The sequence below is a fragment of the Trichomycterus rosablanca genome, chromosome 9 (genome assembly GCF_030014385.1).
Source record: "Trichomycterus rosablanca isolate fTriRos1 chromosome 9, fTriRos1.hap1, whole genome shotgun sequence".
Lineage (NCBI taxonomy): Eukaryota > Metazoa > Chordata > Actinopteri > Siluriformes > Trichomycteridae > Trichomycterus > Trichomycterus rosablanca.
This window is the reverse complement of record NC_085996.1, coordinates 21,600,173-21,620,946: the sequence shown is the minus strand read 5'-3', so window position 1 is coordinate 21,620,946 and position 20,774 is coordinate 21,600,173. Positions and strand designations below refer to the sequence as shown.

General features: G+C 40.3%; 1 protein-coding gene and 1 non-coding gene across 2 annotated transcripts in view; both read left to right on the top strand.

The window, feature by feature from the left end:
- Positions 1–20,774, top strand: part of pde4dip (phosphodiesterase 4D interacting protein) — a 139,176-nt gene that overhangs the window by 32,837 nt on the left and 85,565 nt on the right. Inside the window, exons 4-8 of the mRNA XM_063002064.1 lie at positions 12,010–12,123; positions 15,311–15,387; positions 18,301–18,421; positions 18,554–18,714; positions 19,698–19,851. Of these exons, the coding sequence (XP_062858134.1) occupies positions 12,010–12,123; positions 15,311–15,387; positions 18,301–18,421; positions 18,554–18,714; positions 19,698–19,851 (627 nt within the window). The remainder of the gene's footprint in view (positions 1–12,009; positions 12,124–15,310; positions 15,388–18,300; positions 18,422–18,553; positions 18,715–19,697; positions 19,852–20,774) is intronic.
- Positions 19,037–19,227, top strand: LOC134320941 (U2 spliceosomal RNA). The gene has a single exon (XR_010013754.1). It is a non-coding gene; the product is annotated as a U2 spliceosomal RNA (small nuclear RNA).

Below are 20,774 nucleotides of genomic sequence, written 5' to 3'. Positions count from 1 at the left end.
TTTTAAGTCTGCGTGCTGTTGTGTGTGTGTGTGTGTGTGTGTGTTTACACCGCTTGCAAGCTGGCACACTCTCTGGAAAAGCTCTCCCCTGTCTCAGTAAGATGCTGGCAAAGGGGCACAGGGCCCAGAATTGAGCCCTGATGCACACGCTACTGGCACCCTCCCCTAGCAGCATCTGCAAACAATTTATCGTCCAGAAAGAAAGAAAAATGAAGGAAAGCTGGAGAAAAGAAATGAAGGGGTATTGTTGAGGAGAGTAAGATGAAAGGGAGGACAGGGAGACACAATAGGAATTAAGAAGAAAGATGGAGTTAAGCTCATGGCTGCCACAAAGTCTTTGCTGGTAAACAGTCCTGGTGTGCTTAATCCAACCAAACAATACTGTTATACCGCACAACCATATGCTGTAATCACAGTGCTGTACAAGCCTTTAACTTCAACTTCTGACTTAGTATTCTGACTAGAGTTAGCAAGACCCAAACCAAGAAGTTACATAAACAGTTCATATTCAGATCCAGAATCTCAGCAATAATAGGATCAACAGGTTTACATGCACTCAAGTAATCACATACTAGCATAATTCTCTATGCAAGTCAGTCTTTAATCAGATTTTTTTGACTTTGCAGTGGTGAGGTTGCCACTTTTGAAACCGTTAAGCTTGTAATTGTTCTAAACCTCAGGGTTGTGACCACTCATGGGGTGGCCTGAGATGTAAGCTGGATTGCAGGACACTTTTTCAAAACCCTTAATATGAAGTTCTTGTAAAAGCCCTACCTGCCGTATAGCTTGGCAGTCGGGAGTAGAAGACAGTATCATGCCTACCTGCCATGCCAGTAAAGGTGCGGTTGACTGGCATTTACATTTACATTTACATTTTCTGCATTTAGCAGACGCTCTTATCCAGAGCGATTTATAGAAGTGCTTCCATAGTAAACATTTCATTTCTCAAGTTTTAGTAAACAACAGTCGAAGATCACAAATCTGCTGAAACCTGTTAGAACCAAAGTGTTATTTATTTATTTATTTATTTTTTTGGGAAATGGAAAAAAAAATGTTAGTAAATAAGTACAAGTCAGCTTAAGTGCTTAGTAAAAAGGTGGGTTTTTAATCGTTTTTTGAAGACAGCAAGAGACTCAGATGTTCGGACAGACAGAGGAAGTTCATTCCACCACTTGGGTGCTAGAACAAAGAAGAGCCTTGATGCTTGTCTTCCTTTAGTCCTGGGTGGAGGCTCAAGTCGAGCGAGACTAGTGGCTCTGAGGTTGCGTGGTACAGAGCGGGGTTTGATTAGACCTCGAAGGTAGCTTGGGGCTGGTCCATTTTTTGCTTTGTAGGCGAGCGTCAGTGTTTTAAACTGAATGCGTGCAGCTACAGGAAGCCAGTGAAGAGAACGCAGCAGTGGGGTGTTGTGGCAGTGTTTGGGCTGGTTAAAAACCAGACAAGCAGCTGTATTTTGAATGAACTGCAAGGGTTTAATAGTGGACATGCCAGGAGGGAGTTGCAGTAGTCCAACTGTGAGATGGACCAGAATCTGGGTAGCTTCCCTGGAGAGAAATGGTCGAATCTTCCTGATGTTGTAGAGGAGGAACCGGCACGATCTTGTCATGTTGGCTATATAAGTAGAGAAGGTCAGCTGGTTATCCAGGACAACACCAAGGCTTCTTACCTTATCAGATGGTCTGATCTGGGAGTCATCCAGAGAAATGACTAGGTCCTGGGTTGGAGACAGATCTCCAGGAATGAGCAACATCTCTGTCTTGCTGGGATTGAGTTTTAGATGATGAGGGGACATCCATTGTGAGATATCTCACAGACATGCTGAAATGCGAGCTGAGACTTGTGTGTCTGAAGGAGGAAATGACAGAACCAGCTGAGTGTCTGCATAGGAGTGGTAGGAGAAGCCATGGGAGGCTATGACCTTACCCAGAGAGCGGGTGTAGATAGAGAAAAGAAGTGGGCCAAGTACAGAGCCCTGAGGAACACCGGTTGAGAGAGTGCATGGGGGAGATATGGATCCCCTCCATGACACTTGGTAGGAGCACCCTTCGAGGTAGGAGGCCATCCATTGCCATGCTGAACCTGTTACTCCAAGGTTGGAGAGAGTGGACAAGAGAATGCTGTGATTCACTGTATCGAAGGCTGCAGAAAGGTCAAGAAGAATAAGGACCGATGACAGTTTGGCTGCTTTGGCTGCATGAAGCTTCTCAGTAACAGCTACAAGTGCTGTTTCCGTAGAATGCGCTGCCTTGAAGCCAGACTGGTACGGATCGTGGAGGTCATTCTGAGTAAGAAAGGCAGATAGTTGGTTATAGATAGAATGTTCAAGAATCTTTGATAGAAAAGAGAGGAGTGAGACAGGTCTGTAGTTGTTAATGTCTGTAGTATCTAGTGTAGGTTTCTTAAGAAGGGGGATGACCTGAGCCTTCTTAAAAGCAGTAGGGACAACACCTGATGTCAGGGAGTTGTTGATGGGTGTGATGAAGGGGATTAGGTCCTGTAAGATGTCTTTGAGGATAGTGGATGGTATAGGGTCGAGTGTGCATGTAGGGTCGACTGGCAGTGACAGTCTCTGCGCCTCATCAAGTACTGATTTGCTTCAGGTGGAGGTGTGTCTATTTAATCATGACTTCTTTGCTTACGAAACCTGCTTCTGTGTTCTTTCTTGGTCCTGTCTGAGACGTTTCTCACATATCTTCAAAATGCAGATGTTTCATCTTTATTTGTTTTTTTTATTTTTTTAAATACTTTTAGTTCTTTGGTCATTTTTGTATTCTCAGAATTGCTTTTTGTAGCTCTCTCACAGTGTTGCTTGTTTAAGCATCCTGCAAGTTGGGTTCATCTTTAAAACCTTGCAGGTGCAGGGCTCCATCACGACTCACTCTGTTACAGTTCTAGGCAGATAAATGTATCATGGCTTTTGTAAAGAATACACTTTGAAAATGGTATCTTGTACCAGGATGTTACCAGCAGGTCCCTTACGTTCTGTTTGTTGCAAGGTGGACCATTCTACAGTGCATCCTGGTACCATCTCTTTAGCAGGTAAACCTTGTTCCATTTCTCCGATGTCCAGTTTTAGTTTTAAAGATAAGTCATTTAAGTTAGCATAGCATAGCCTTTTTTTTTTTTTTTTTTAGCTTGAACTGGTCTTGTTATTTTCCTCGGACCTTGTCCGGTGGCACAGTAGTGTAATACACAAGCCTCATTGTCTGGTTTGTGCTACCAGCCTGGCTGTGTCTCAGTTTAGGTTTTTGGGAGTAAATGCTTGCCCTGCTTGGGACAGTGGTAGCCTAGTGGGTAGAGCTCTAGGCTATTAATCGGCAAGCCATAGCCTGGTGGTTAAGGTACTGGACTAGTAATCAGAAGGTTGCTGGTTCAAGCCCCACCACTGCCAGGTTGCTGATGTTGGGCCCTTGAGCAAGGTCCTTAACCACAATTGCTCAGACTGTATACTGTAACTGTAATGTAAGTCACTTTGGATAAAGGCGTCTGCTAATGCCAAAAATGGAAATGGAAATGTAAAGATACTTCGGCTCTGCTGTGTAGCCACTGTTGGGCCCTTGAGCAAGGCCCTTAACCCTGTCTGCTCCAATAGTGCTGTACAATGGCTGACCCTACACTCAGACCCCAGCTTTCAAATAAGCTTTGGAAATGCAGTTAAAAAACTGCATAGATTTTATTCAGCATAATGTTACTGGCCTTGTGATAAAACCAATTTGCCCTACATCAACAAGAAGTCACTTTTTGCTCAAAATTTAGTCATCTCTAATTCCTCCCATTGGAATCTTGCTCCAGCAACACCATCACGCTGGCCGAGGAAGGCCAAGATTGTCACGCGCCTCTTTAACATTCACATACTTGCCAGCTGCATCTTTTTACCTGCTGGTGTTGGAGACTTGCAGAGAGCCATATCGCATACAGAGAGACACGCTATGCCCTCCAGAGCCTCCATCCGGCCAGAACTGTATCTTTATCTATATATCCACAGGAACAAGCTTTTAAAGACGTTTTTCTTTCCTAAATATGAAATGTGCAAAGTGTGAGTCATGTTACTTCTATTTACTTTGGGCCCCATGAAAAGATGTCACACTGAACCCCACCACCCCAGATCACGCCAAGCCTGAAAATGTAACACTGTGCAGACCTGCATGCAACATCGTGCATACAGTGGAATTCACTATATGATGCAAGACTGATCCTCTCCATTAGAAAGGTGTAAAGGACATATTTTGTCTTTTACAGTTTAAATGTCAGTAAATGGAAAATTATTTTCTCGTTCTTTTGGCTCCTCTGTCTTAGTTTCATTTCTTTCTGTTTTTGTAACTTATTTTTTTATTAAAATCAGACATGATGCTCCAGTTCTCACTCACAGTTCACTGCCAACAAGTACCATTTGTGCCTGGTTTGAGGGCGGATCAAACAATTTTAGGTTTATAGAAAGAGGGGAGTTAATTCTGAGGCTTTTAAATGAAACATTTTCTTAACAAGGATAGTGTAATATTGCAAAAATACCTAATGGTTTTGTAGGGCCCCGTGTCAGTTAACAGGATTGTCCTGACCCATCAATACAGCTCCCTTGACTATTCGTCAGGTTCTGAGAATGTCAAATAGCAAAACATGTAAGTTCAATAAAAGAAAATGTATTATTTGTGTTTTTAAACTTTTATAATTTCGCAATTGACACGTTTGCTATGTGAACAAGTTTTAATAAGTATAAGTTGATGACTTACTACTTTTTGCTTTACTGAAAGCTTTATTTACAACCCCAAATCAGAAAAAGTTGGAACTGTATGGAAAATACAAATAAACACATTTAGTTTGACTTTTATTTGATTGCAGACAGGATGAACCTGAGATATTTCATGTTTTATCTGCTGAGCTTCATTTAATTTATTAATAAACATCCATTCCTGCAACACATTCCAAAAAAAGTTGGGACAGTAAAGCATTTATCACTTTGTAATGTTGCCATTCCTTTTCCCCACACTTAAAAGACGTTTTGGCACAGAGGATACCAAGTGGTCCCATTCCTCCTGCAAACATGTATTAAGATGTGCGTACGTTGTTGTTGCATTTTTCATTTCTAAATTCTCTATTGAGGACAGGTCAGGACTGCAGGCAGGCCAGTCCAGTACCCGTACCCTCTTCTTCCTCAGTAATGCCTTTGTAATGTGTGCAGCATGTGGTTTTACATTGTCTTGTTAAAAAATGCATGGACATCACTGAAAAGATGTCTTGAAGGCAGCATATGTTGCTCTAGGGTCTCAATGTACCTTTCTGCATTAATGCTGCCATGACAGAAGTGTAAATGACCTTTGCCAAGGGCACTGACACCGCCCATACCATGACAGACCTTGGCTTTTGGACTTGTTACTGATAACAGTCTGGATGGTCCTTTTCGTCTTTGGTCCGGAGCGCACAGCGTCCATTTTTTTCCAAAAAAAGACCTGGAATACTGATTCATCTGACCACAATACACGTTTCCACTGTGTGATGGTCCATCCTAGATGCCTCCAAGCCCAGAAAAGTCGACGCCGCTTCTGGACATGTTTAACATAAGGCTCCTTTTTTGCACAGTAAAGTTTTAAGTGGCATTTGTGCCTGTAACTCTGTATTGTTGTGCTTGACAAAGATTTACCAGAGTAATCCCTCACTCATGTGGTTATATCAGCTATTGTTGAGTGGCGGTTCTTGATGCAGTGCCGTCTGAGGGATTTCACGGGCATTCAGCTTCAGCTGGTGCCCTTGGCCTTTACGCACTGAAATTCCTCCAGATTCCTTGAATGGTTTAATGATATTATGCACTGTAGAGGAAGAAATATGCAAATCCCCTCCAATCTTTCTTTGAGGTACATTGTTTTTAAACATTTCAATAATTTTCTCAAATTTGTTGACGGACTGGAGATCTTCTGATCATCTTTGCTGCTTTTGTATCAAACCATGATTACAATCACCTGTTGACATCACCTGTTTGGAATCACATCATTATTTTTTTTTCACCCCATTACTAGCCATAAATTGCCCCGTCCCAACTTTTTTTGAAATGTGTTTCAGGCCTGAAATGCAGGAATGGATGTTTATTAACAAAAGAAATGAAGTTGAGCAGACAAAACATGAAATATCTCAGGTTCAATCTGTCTGCAATCAAATAAGTCACGGTAAATGTAAGGAACACTGTGTTTTTATTTTATTTGCATTTTCCATACTGTTCCAACTTTTTTCGATTTGGGGTTGTACATGCAAATATTACTATGACCCTTTTTATCCTGGTCAGTGTCGTGGTTCACCTGGAAATACTGGGTGCAAAGCAGAAGTAGCCTGGATAGAATGCCAATCCATCACACATTGTACATAGTCTGTTAGTTCGGTTTGAAATGGCTGTCAGCCTCAGGAAGCTAAGACGAACATGCTACCTATATAAGCTAGGTTTTCTATGCTTCTCTTACTGTGAGCAGGATTTCAAGTGCGGCAGTGTTACTGTGTGATTATATTTTTGTTAGTAGAAATGTCATTAACACAACATGCCCTGACCACATAAGAACAGAACACAGCTCAAAAAAAGGCTAAAGAGTAAGAAACGCTCATGAAAGACAGAAATGCTAGCTGGCGTGGGAGTAGCTGTTTTTGGCCTGTGAAACTCTTGAACACTGAAGTACAACATTTTAGTTTTCACACGGATTTGAGATTTGAGTAGATTTAGTTCTGTAGAGCTTTATTGGTTAATGGAACTAAAAATAGAAACATAAGGCCAATTTTACAATCACTTTTTGTAGAGGATTTTAGGGGGGGGGGGTGTTGTATTATTTGTTTTGTTTGTTTTGTTTTATTAGGATTTTAACGTCATGTTTTACACACTGGTTACATTCATGACAGAAACGGTAGTTACTCACAAGGTTCATCAGTTCACAAGTTTATATCGAACACAGTCATGGGCAATTTAGTGTCTCCAATTCACCTCACTTGCATGTCTTTGGACTGTGGGAGAAAACCAGAGCACCCGGAGTAAACCCACGCAGACATGGGGAGAACATGCAAACTCCACACAGAAAGGACCCGGACCGCCCCACCTGGGGATCGAACCCAGGACCTTCTTGCTGTGAGGTGACAGTGCTACCCACTTAGCCACCGTGTCGCCCTGTTGTTTTCTCAATGGCTTACATTTTGTATGGAAAAAATATATTATTTTCTTATTATGTTAAATGTGTGGATTTTTCTTTGCCTGGGTTCAAGGTGAGAACATCCTGGATAGGGCATCAATTCATCACGGAATAGCCAACCATGTCTGTCAAGACGCTTGGCCAGCTGATATCACAGTTCGGATCTAAGCAGTGGTGGGCTAAAATAATAAACCGCTTCAGATTAAGAGCTGCCAGTTACCCCTCTGTGCCAACCAACTGCACCTGAGCTTGACTGATGAGATGTGAAAGATGTGAACGAGGATCATCACTATAAATCACACTGCTTATGTATGTCCTTCGAGCTGTGCAGGTTGCTGAGAACTGATACGGCAGAGCTGTGTAAGAACACCAGCTGTGTTTTTATTCATTTGCAAGATATTAGTTGTCAAGAGAGCTTTTATTTGATGCTGTCTGTATGCAAACAGCTTTTGGCTTCCAGGTCTGGATCGCTCAGGTCAGTCAGCAGGCAGTGGCGCCATGTGTGCGGTGTCTTGATAAATGTGGTCATAACTGGACTTGTTCACGCGAGGCTGTCACTTGTGTAAGGGAGCGATCCCAGCTTAGAATTCCACAGTGACAGCTGAAACGAGATGCCTCCCAAAAATATCCCAGTGTTGCTGTCCAACAGGGGCCTGCTTTATGAAAACTCAGACCTTTCAGTACTGTACTGCCCTCTAATGGCCAGAAACTGTTACTAGTTAACTGAGCTTGAACACAACTCGACTCGAAAGACAACACAACACAATTATTTCATAGACATGTGAGAATAGGACATCACAGTGGCACAGCATGTATATCTTAATGGTTTTGGGGATCCCAGTTCAACCATTGGTTAAAATCTGTGTTAAATTTTGGCATGTCCATCTCATGGCCATATGTACCAACCAAGACTTTTATACAAATGAATCAGAATGATGTTAACACTTGAATGGTGGAACCCATTTATTCACAAAGCATACTTCATATGTGTAAGATGAATTACAGGACAGTCTCAACCTGTTTGCCATCATGTTCAACACACAAAAACCAGTGAGCATCAGTACCATTTAAAGCCTGGACACACATTTTACAATGAACAGATCCATTAGTGTTAACATAATTTTGACTCACCCTGTATATTGTCTACATGAGCGTTCTCTGGGTAATATGGTAAAATTAAACATAATAAGATTCCAGTAGGAGTATTTTCCACTCCTAATTTCCCATGCAAATGGGTGAGTGTGCTTTTCTTTCCTTCATAGACTAGGGATTCACCACAATTCACCTGTTTAGGATGCTGTAGTTACTGAAGGTGACTCTCTTCTCTTCATCAAGGCTTGTCTCTTTATTAAGATGCAAACAGAAAGCACAGGGAATATGAACACAAAATGTCAGTAAAAATGGCTTTCAAAGGTAAAAGTCAGTATATGGTGTCAGAAGTCGAGTTGGCATCCCGATGAAGTTGCCAGATGCAGAACCAGGTCCTTGCTGGACCTTTTCTGGTCTATCAAAGAAGAAACTCTGAGAGACTACTTTTTTTCTTTTTATGTCCCTGACCTCTCCTGGTTCTATACATTTCTTTATAAGAGCTTGAATACCACTTCACACAGTATTCACTTTGTTTTGTTAATTTTGAAAGCGACCTTGCTGATGCATAATTATCATTTATGTCTGTCAAATTCTGTCATCGTTGGCAGTTTGAATGGAATGATGTGATTGAAAGTTGGTCTTATACATATTAGAAAGCCTTCAATGAATTAAGCTCATACAACATGTGTATGTAATGCTCAAGCATGTCTTGCACAAATCTGGTTTAACAGACTTTTTCACCACAGTTCATAGCTATGACATGGAGTGGTAGGATAAATACAGGTGTTAACAATGACATTAATTAGGTTTCCATTCTATTTAAGTTAAAGATAGTCACGTTTCTGCTATTGTTTAACGGTAAGGGGAGGTGACAATAAATATTTACTATTTTAGCCTATAGAAGCTTTTTTATGATTTTTTTCTGTTTTTTTTACTGCATACATATTCCCTGTATATTTTGGTTATATTCTAATAAAGGGGCTGAGAAATAATTATATATGGTAATTATACCATTGCTACAACAGCAAATCTAATGGTGGCTATTACTTTTGCACGGCACTGTATCTACATCTGTGATACCCTCACCTGTGATGCCCTTCAATAACTTCAGTATTCTATTCAAGGAATATCTATGAATATTTTCACTATTATTTTGCCCTGTCTCAACGTTTTTGAGTGAGTTTGAGACATTTAATTAAATTTTTTTGTATATTAAGAAAATACAATCTAGATGATCTCTCAAAACATTAAAGGTCAAGGTTCAAGAAAACAGATTCATAGATTCTTGTATTTATTGCATTTTACGAACTGCCTCAACTTTTCCAGAAATGGGGTTTGTATTTATTTGATGGTTTAAAGTCGAATTCATGATTGTATTTTGTTTAGCATCTCTGTCATAATGCAGAAGTACATTGTTAAAAGGGTGGTAATCCATGAAGAGCATCACACTGATATTACTCACATCTTAGCAGTAGCCAGCTCACCTTCTGTTTGTTTTTGGTAGCTTGGAGTACACCAGTGTGCCTCGAGGAAACCACTACACACATTAAAAAATACATTAAAAGGGTTTTTGTAGGCAGAGATTTAACCCTGCTTTTTAGGACCTTTACCGCTGTGTGGCACACACTATGCCAGTTGGTTAAAGGTTAAATGGTTAATTATTACCACCCCATGGATTGCTGGCACAAGCTTACTGGCAAATGATTAGTGCATTTTTGTTAGACCAGAGTTTATTTAATGTCTACATTGAACTGAACTAATTGTGGCTTTCAACACAGTGTAATTTTAATTTTTTTTATACTGAGCCAGGTTTTCTGTTGTTTTGCAATTCCCTTTACACTTTTGATTAATCAGCTGCACACTTGCAATACAATATCCACCAGCTGCTGCTGCAGGCTTTATTTCTGTCTCGAACAGATGAAAGAAAGACCACGGAACAGCAAACTGCTCTACATCGTGTGCTGATTAATGCCTACTAACTGCATGTTTCTAAACCTGTGCTAGATCATTGTGTTAACGTCATGTGAGTTCAGATTGTTGAAAAAACCTTAGAAGCATTAGAAGTGAAAACCCTAGTGGAACTTGTGAAAGCCAAATGCTGCTCATATTAAAAATATGAAACAACTATAAGTATTTAATAAATACCATAAAATGTCTGATACTTCATTTTTTTTATTCCATCTTTCAAAAAAAGGCAAAAGGTGGATTTATTGAAGGGACAGACAGACAGAAAGATAGATGGATAGATAGATAGATAGATAGATAGATAGATAGATAGATAGATAGATAGATAGATAGATAGATAGATAGATAGATGCTACTTTATATTCACATAGTTGCACATAGTGCAACAGAATATCAGTAAACCTATAAATCTGTTCTGTGAAAATGATTAAAATGTTTAAAAACAATGTACCTCAAGGAAAGATTGGAAGGGATTTGCATATGTCTCCCTCTACAGTGCATAATATCATTAAACCATTCAAGAAATTTGGAGAAATTTCAGTGCATAAAGGCCAAGGGTGCAAAGCTTAAGCTGCATCAAGAACCGCCACTCAACAATAGCTGATATAACCGCATGGGCAAGGGATTACTTTGGCAAACTTTTATCAAGCTCTACAATACAGAGTTACATGCACATTAGTTACATGTGAAAAGAAATAGGAACATTACGAAGTGGTAAATGCTTTACTGTCCAAACTTTTTTTGGAATGTGTTACAGGCCTGAAATGCAGGAATGGATGTTTATTAATAAATAAAATGAAGTTGACCAGACAAAACATGACATATATCTCAGGTTCATCCTGTCTGCAATGAAATAAAAGTCAAAGTAAATGTAAGAAACTCTGTGTTTTATTATTATTTGCATTTCCCATACTGTCCCAACCTTTTCTGATTTACGGTTGTACTATTAATAATATTGTGCATAAGATTCAGGCAATCAGAGAGAGACGTACATCGATGTGATTCTAAATTAAAAAAGCAGCGACATGTCAGAAGAAGACACGTGATAGTCTGCGGCTCTCCTCGGTCAGGGTGGGGGGGTCTGGTGTCGCAAAGGAAGGTACAGTCAGCGAAGTGGACATGACTACATTGGGAGGAAAAGGAAGGGAAGGAAAACAAGTTGACACTTTCAAGTGATGCATGTGGACTCCTCTGCAAGCTTTTGTGCGCTGTGCTTACCCATAAACCTTTTCTGTGCACTGTGCTGAGATGCCGATACACAAATGTGCATCTATTGCAAAGCATAAACCAATATTTGAGTCCCCTAAACATATATTGGATTGATCAGTTATTTAAATGCATGATTTGAGCTACTCATTTTGACTTTTTGCCAAGTTCAAGAGCAGGATCAGCTACTACCAACTGTGCCTCCGTTCCCTCTCCAGTTAAGCTTCTGTTACTATTTACAGCACTGCTCATACTTGACAGAGATTCTTGTGTTAAAAAAAGAATCACAGACACTGTGCTCCCCCCTCTTACCCCCATGTCCTGAACTCCATACAGGAGGTCGTCTCTATCACTTACACTTCACCCTGTTGTTGATGTTGTCCTACGCTTGGACGGCATCTGAAACTTCATGCATTTTATGCTATTCGTTATTTTTCGTTCTTTTTTAGGTTTTTTCTTTGCAAGCATTTTAGCTGTAATTTTGTAGTCAGTTCTTGTGAGAGTGCTTGTGGCAGTATGGTGCAGGAATGAGGGGTCAAAGAACCCCGCGGTGCAGGAAAACATGATGTCTAACGGCTTTCGTACCATCTCACAGCACCTCAATGACCTGAAGAAGGAAAACTTCAGCCTGAAGCTGCGCATCTACTTTCTGGAGGAAAGGATCCAGGAGAAGTTTGTAGACTGCGGCAGTGAGGATGTCTACAGGAAGGTATGTTGAGTACTTACTGATGTTTTGGCAAGAAGAGGAAAACATAATCAAACAGCAGTGAATTTGTGGATTTTTTTGTGTGTCTGTTATGTGGCTCATCAGTTTTATTTTTACTGGAGTGTAGGTTTAATATTATACCATGTTTGATGTAAGTGAAATGGTTTTGTACAATTCCATTCACAATTATTAGATAGACGAAATGTAGGTTTTGGTCAATAAGCATATTCTCATATGTGAAAAAATTCAGCCTTTAATTAAGGTACATTTAGTCCAGATCTTTTAGGCCATAGTCCATGTCTTATTGTTTACTGGGGTATATACAGTGTATCACAAAAGTGAGTACACCCCTCACATTTCTGCAAATATTTTATTATATCTTTTCATGGGACAACACTATAGAAATAAAACTTGGATATAACTTAGAGTAGTCAGTGTACAACTTGTATAGCAGTGTAGATTTACTGTCTTCTGAAAATAACTCAACACACAGCCATTAATGTCTAAATGGCTGGCAACATAAGTGAGTACACCCCACAGTGAACATGTCCAAATTGTGCCCAAAGTGTCAATATTTTGTGTGACCACCATTATTATCCAGCACTGCCTTAACCCTCCTGGGCATGGAATTCACCAGAGCTGCACAGGTTGCTACTGGAATCCTCTTCCGCTCCTCCATGATGACATCACGGAGCTGGTGGATGTTAGACACCTTGAACTCCTCCACCTTCCACTTGAGGATGCGCCACAGGTGCTCAATTGGATTTAGTCCATCACCTTTACCTTCAACTTCCTCAGCAAGGCAGTTGTCATCTTGGAGGTTGTGTTTGGGGTCGTTATCCTGTTGGAAAACTGCCATGAGGCCCAGTTTTCGAAGAGAGGGGATCATGCTCTGTTTCAGAATGTCACAGTACATGTTGGAATTCATGTTTCCCTCAATGAACCGCAGCTCCCCAGTGCCAGCAACACTCATACAGCCCAAGACCATGATGCTACCACCATCATGCTTGACTGTAGGCAAGATACAGTTGTCTTGGTACTTCTCACCAGGGCGCCGCCACACATGCTGGACACCATCTGAGCCAAACAAGTTTATCTTGGTCTCGTCAGACCACAGGGCATTCCAGTAATCCATGTTCTTGGACTGCTTGTTTTCAGCAAACTGTTTGCGGGCTTTCTTGTGCGTCAGCTTCCTTCTGGGATGACGACCATGCAGACCGAGTTGATGCAGTGTGCGGCGTATGGTCTGAGCACTGACAGGCTGACCTCCCACGTCTTCAACCTCTGCAGCAATGCTGGCAGCACTCATGTGTCTATTTTTTAAAGCCAACCTCTGGATATGACGCCGAACACGTGGACTCAACTTCTTTGGTCGACCCTGGCGAAGCCTGTTCCGAGTGGAACCTGTTCTGGAAAACCGCTGTATGACCTTGGCCACCATGCTGTAGCTCAGTTTCAGGGTGTTAGCAATCTTCTTATAGCCCAGGCCATCTTTGTGGAGAGCAACAATTCTATTTCTCACATCCTCAGAGAGTTCTTTGCCATGAGGTGCCATGTTGAATATCCAGTGGCCAGTATGAGAGAATTGTACCCAAAACACCAAATTTAACAGCCCTGCTCCCCATTTACACCTGGGACCTTGACACATGACAACGACACATTTGGGCACAATTTGGACATGTTCACTGTGGGGTGTACTCACTTATGTTGCCAGCTATTTAGACATTAATGGCTGTGTGTTGAGTTATTTTCAGAAGACAGTAAATCTACACTGCTATACAAGCTGTACACTGACTACTCCAAGTTATATCCAAGTTTCATGTCTATAGTGTTGTCCCATGAAAAGATATAATGAAATATTTGCAGAAATGTGAGGGGTGTACTCACTTTTGTGATACACTGTATACTATATGGTTAAATGTATTGGGACACCTACAAATTACATCTTCAGGAGCTTTTATGACACCCCATTCTAAATCCATAAGCATTAATATGGAGTTGGAGCTCAATATTAATGGCTTCTTTGCAGTTTCCACTCTTCTGTGATGGCTATCCTAGTTTATCTCAAAGGCGTTTGATGGGGTTGAGGTCAGGGATTTGTGCGGGCCAGACAAGTTCTTCCACACCAAATTCAACCAAGCATGCCTTTTTGGATGTTTTGTGCACTGGGCCAGGCATGCTGGAACAGAGAAGGGCCTTCCCCAAACTGTTCCCACAAAGTTGGAAGCATACAGTTGAGCAGAATGTCTTGGTATGAAGAAGCATTAAGATTTTCCTCTAGTGGATGTAAGGGGCCTTGGCCAACCCCTGAAAAACAACCACACAGCATTATCCCTCCTCCAGTGGACTTTATAGTTGGCACAATGCAGTCAGACAGGTAACACGGACAGATATCAGAAGGAAGTTTGTAGTATCTGCTAACTGGACATTACCAGCAGAATGCTGTTATGCATTCTGGTGCCAAGTGTTCATGGATAAACAATACACACATGTCCAGCTGCCCTATGTCCAGATCAACCCAAAATTGGTTTACAGAATGCAAACTCAAGCTTCTGCCACAGCCATCTGTGGGACATATGATTTTGTTAAAAATAATTATTTATTTTGAATAAATTTACCTCAATTAAAGTTTAATTCATAATTTTTAGAGTGAAAATTGAGCTAATTGACCAAAAGCTGAATTTATTGTAACCTTTCTAACCCTATCTTTACCAGGGGTGTTAATATATGCAAATGGGACTGTACTTGTTCTTTAAGTGTGTGTAAACATTTGACTTTAACTGTAAACTTGAGGAGGATGTCAGGAGAGAAAGTTCATGTTTGTTGTGAGGCTAGACAGGTGGCTACTGTCCGTCTTTCTATTTCTGGACTCCTCACTTGCAGGAGACTGAAGCCACACATGCTTTATAAACTCCGAATCTTAATGCAATTTATATACTGATCTAAAAATAAATCGACTTTGTTTAATAATACAGTGTGAAGTGAACAATTGAGCTCTGGTGTTTTTTGCATGTGAGAACAATCATAGTGCTCAGTGCAAAGCCATTAACCAAACCATTAACCTTAACCTTAACCATTAACCTTTCTGAAATATATTTGAACATTTTTAAAACATTACCATTGCAAACATTAAATGAAATGTCTTGTAAAAGATGACACTTGTTGTAGTAATGTAACATTTGCCTTACAGAACATTGAGCTGAAGGTTGAAGTTGAGAGTTTGAAACAGGAGCTGCAGGAGAGACAACAGAACTGTGATGAGGCCACGTAAGTCTTACTGAATTAACTGCTGCACAGTGAACGGTCAATGACAGATTTGATCTATTTCCTTTAAGTGACATGTCTTGAGTCATTTATTCCACCTACAACATGGTCAACCCTTCTAATTACAGAATTTATGACTTTAAGTGTTTCAGCCACAGTCATTGTTAAAATGTGTTTAAAATAGATGTTTTCTTTCTTTTGGCTGCTCCTTTATTTGAGGTCACCACAGTTCATTCTGACCTGCACAGGTTTTACATTGGAAACCCTTCCTGACGCAACCCTCCTTATTTTTTTTCCAGGGTTTAAACTAGCACTGAGAGTGCACTGACATATGCACATTGCATTTGTACAGAAAAAAAATGTTATATTTATTTATATACATGTTTTTGGCAATGGTTTAGAAAAGGCAGGTTGTTGTTCCTGCTTGACTGGACTGTGTTCTTTTGAACAAAGTGACGTCAATCAAACATTGTTTGAAAGGTTTTGTGTGAAGGAACTTCCCCACACAGCCCTGACCTCAACCCTATTAAACCCTATTTTTCATGAATTTGAAAGCTTATTCTATGCCATACCTTGTTGTTCAGCGACAGTGCCTGACCTATTGGGCTAATGACTAAATGGGCACCATTCTGTACAAACACACCAAATTGAAAAGCCTTCAATGGTGGCTTGTAGTTATAGCTACAAAACAGGGACCCACGTTGATTTTTGGAATGGTTAGTCCAACAAGTTCATGATCACGTGCACATTTTTGACCAAATTAGTTTGTTAGTATGACTTTGGTGCAGAGTCAACAGCAACACAAAAATATGACATGATTACACATTACAAAGAAAAATGATCCAAAAAAATGATAAAACAAATACAAAATAAAAAGAAACGTAGTAGAGGGGTATAAAAGGAATGGAGCACTACACCAGCTGACTCAGTCAATGTCCAATGTGAATCCATCTGTGCGGTCACCTCATAAAGGATCCATTATGCTGTGACATCACCCCTCCATCTGCTCCAATATCCTAAATCTAAAGTCTAAGGCTGCAGGCTTAAATAGATGATTCGTACGCATAGGACTCAGGATGGATTCCTCCATGAAGTGGATCTTTAGACTGGATATAACTAACAGATTGGAAAAGAAATGAGAAGGCAATATGGAAGGAGAGGAAAAAACCAAAGCACAAACCTTAATACATAAAGTTGGGGAGAGCCAAGCAACCTGAAAAGTGGACACACTGAGGAATGCCATTCCTAATGCGAGGGAACCTTCCACCCTAAATAAACCCAATAATGGCCTTATGAAACAGACTTAGGCAAAATATTCAGAAGACATTGAAATAAAAATAAAAATTCAAGGATACCGTTTATTTTGACGCATTGCACCCTGCCCGCTAGAAGGGAAAGGACGTTCCACCTTTGAAAGTCAGAAGCCGGTATTTAAAGATCTCTTACGGCTGCAGCTAATTAACACTGATGAGCCACAGAGACTGACTGATTAAAGAAACTACCATTGTCAATCACCTGCACCTCCATGCCCACTGTCAGCCATAATGGCATGTCAGATGAGCATTATACAGTAACCTGCACCCTTGCTGATCTCTATGGCAGGTGGACCTATTAGTTTTCTACCAATATATGTTTTTTATTCTTTGTAGTAGAGTGGTACTGGCTTTGAGCACATTTACTTTTAAGCAATTATTATAATTATTTTTGTCTCAATTATGCAGAACAGAATGATAAAAATAGGGGAGCAGCTGAGTGCTGCTATTCTGTTTAAACAAATAAACAAACAACAAAACATGCACTTTTACCTTATACTACTGCCGGTTTACTACCTTACTTATCACCATCAATGTAAGGTATGATTAAAACCTCTGTTTACTTACTGTGTAAGTAAACCATAAATATCAAAAGCTTTTCAACATTTGTTTTGGGTACCTTTTTAAAGGTATTAGCCAGCCTCTAGCTTCTGCAACCTTGCTTTCAGCAAGCTTGGATTAAAAACAGTATACAAATGAGTCTACAGGACTGAACATGGTTCCCATCTAATGACCTTTCCTTTTTAGTTTTCCAGGTGACATCACTGGGTTATAAATGCTGGTTGTGTTATGTTACCATAAATACCACTCTGTATTTAATACTAATAATTACTATGATGAGTTGCCTTACAATGACCAAACTCATAATTCTTTCTTATGACGTATTATAAGACAAAATTGCTAAACCTGAATGCCATTTCTGACCTCAGCATGCCAGTTGTGGTTAAATCAAATTATAGTACTGAGTTTGTAACTGCTATTAATACAGCTGTGGCTGGTTTGTTGCAATACATTCAACAGCCACTTTCACAGATGTGCTGTTATTTTTAAGTCAAAAACAGAGGGGTCACAATTGTGGTTGCTCAAAGCAATTGGCAGCAAGTCTGGACAAACAGGGGCACATTTCCAGAGGCATTTTTAAAGCATGAAGCACAAAATAAGCAACAGCTACACAAACACTCTGACTGACAAAACATATTTAAAAAGAGGGTCCCTTAATATATCCAGTCTCCTAAAGAAGACAAAAACAATTATTTAATAAAAGCCCAAAACCCCACATTTAAAGGTTATGAAGAGGGTATGAAGGTGGTCAAAAATCAGAATATAAATACAAATAATTAACCATAAATATTTATTTAAAAAAAAACCATGTTAAGCTTTTTTTTAACAATAAGCGGTTTAGACTCTCTCGGAAAAGCTGTTTTCTCAGCATCCCAAGCATTAACACAAGTTTAAAAGTGAAACAGTGAGGAAAATACAGCTAAACATAGATGTATGTGGATGCTTTCAAAGTGGATTTAACTGTTATTTTACACAAATGCAGATTTGTCTCATATTCGCACTTTGATGATGTTAAAATTCACCTGATTCTGTGCCCTGGTAGTACATCCAAGAGCCTGTCAAGGACAAATGAATATGAGGTGCAGAGTTGCTTTGAGGGGACTCAGAAAGAGATCTCCCACATTCAGGAGGTTCTGGAAAACAAGATTCGGCTTTTGCAGGAGGTACACACACATACATACACACACACACAAATATCACATAGACATTATATGCAGCTAGAGACTGCTGTGCAAACTGGTCTGAAGTCAGGATCATTCTTAAACTGGCTTTATGATTGTGTGTTTGATCATCAGGAAGCTAAGCTAGCACGAAGCGAAGCTGAGAAAATGGCCAGCTTGGCTGCCTCTGAGTCTGAGCGCTGCAAGGACCTAGAGAGGAGGATGATGAGGATGGAGAAGGTCACTGAGGATTACTCTAGAGAGACACAGCAGGAACTACTGGCTGATAAAGGGAGGTGAGAAAATGCAGCTGAAATAAGGACTGACCTCATAGGAAAGTTCTCATGCACATGCATTATATACACAAGTTATTTTTCAGTAGATGGAGCAGTGAATGTACCTTGTAGGCAAGGACGAGCTTAAATACAAAGCATTTGCTTTCATACTTGCTCATTGTGTACAATTACGTCTAATTTAGTCTAAAATTAATAACATATTTGCACAGCCCACAAAAATTGCAGAGCAAAAATCACCCAAAGACAGTAATACTTTTAAAACACTGTTCCAAAATAGGATGCACATATTGTCTTACGTTCCCCACACTTGTAAGAGATGGGAATCGCTTCTCTGCCTTTTGGCTAAGATCAAGTGTAGTATCTGTTCTTATCACTTTAATATCTGATACGTCCTCGACCCGAGGACCATATATTAAATGGATTTTTAGGTCTGGGAGTCGAAAGAGGGGCTTGCTCCGTCCGCTCCACGCATCGTCCAGGTATTGCATTGCCTCCTGGCACGGTGCACCCTCATTTCAGAGACAGTGGTAGCATAGTGGGTAGAGCTTTGGGCTATCAACTGAAAGGTTGAGAGTTCGATCCCCAGCTCTGCTATGCAGCCACTGTTGGGCCCTTGAGCAAGGCCCTTAACCCTCTCTGCTCCAGGGGCGCCATACAATGGCTGTACTGTACACCTGTATATGTATATATGACAAATAAAGGCATTCTATTATAGAAGGCAGTGGTAGCTCAATTGGTAGGGTATTGGACCAATAATCAGCAAGGTTGCTGGTTCAAGCCTTACCACTGCCAAGTTGCTATTGTTGGACCATTGAGCAAGGCCCTTAACCCTCAATTGCTTGCATTGTACATAGTCACAACTGTAAGTCGGTTTGGAGGAAAGTGTCTACTAAATGCCGTTCATGTAAACAGAATTATAGGCAGCTGCTCCAGGTGTTTGCTTTTTAGCTCTTGAACCATTTCTCAAAATCCCTCTCTTTCAGGCTGATTCAGGACCTGAGTGAGTCTCTGTGCTCTAGAGAGGAGCAGATAGCAGCTCTGAACGATGAGAAGCAATCCCTTACTCACAAAGTGACCCAACTGGTGGAAGAACTGCAGGTTTTGAAGTCCCTTCAGCAGAAAGACAAAGATGCCAAGGTAGTAAATGCTTCTCTGATGTGTCGCAGTGGGTTCAGGGTAACTCGAAAACACTGTGGATAAAGTAAGGGATGTACCCTGGGTGGATGTTAATGGTTGGACTACAGACACAGTAAGCTATGTCAGTAGGAGGAAATATGTTGCAACAGTGACTTCTACAGTCTGGATGAGACATTGACACAAGTGGTGGAAGAACACAAAGAGCACAGTGTGTTTTTCCATAAATGTAATTTGGTAATTTGGTGTAAAAATGTGCCACTAGCTGGTGAAAAAGATGCAATGCATGGCTTTACACATGTCTCAGTAGATGTGTGCTTGTCTGCGTGTTTTCTCGGTCAGTCAGGGTGTGATTGCAGTAGGAAATTGGTGGCGAATGCAAAGAAACCCAAAAACTGTCAAATCAAAAGTCTGTAAAAACTATATTTCCATTTACCTTCAATAACAAATAGATTTTACAGGAAATGTTTAGAGTGTGCTTAATTTATCATGAACACAATTATACAAGCTCTAATAAATCAGGTAGAATGTACGGGAAGGAGAGAGTCGGTCAGTTTAGTGTGAGGGATAGAGCTTTCTGCTTCTAATATATATCAACACATGAAACCCAAATATACAGTTTAAAAGGTCGTTCCAGTTTTTGCCTCCAGCCTTTCTATCAGGCCACATGGTCTCAACATATCAGATATCTGCCTGTATTTATAAGCACAGGCACACATACAGGCATGCACAGACACACACACACACACACACACACACATATACTGTAAGTAGGTCAGTGGGCACCATGCCTCATACAAGCTTGCGGCAATGATTTTTACAGATAAACACACACACAACTTTTCTTGTTGGTATAGTTGTTGTAATAATTGAATATTTAACTGACTGCATGTTGTTAACATCAATTGATTTAGAATGTATTTAGA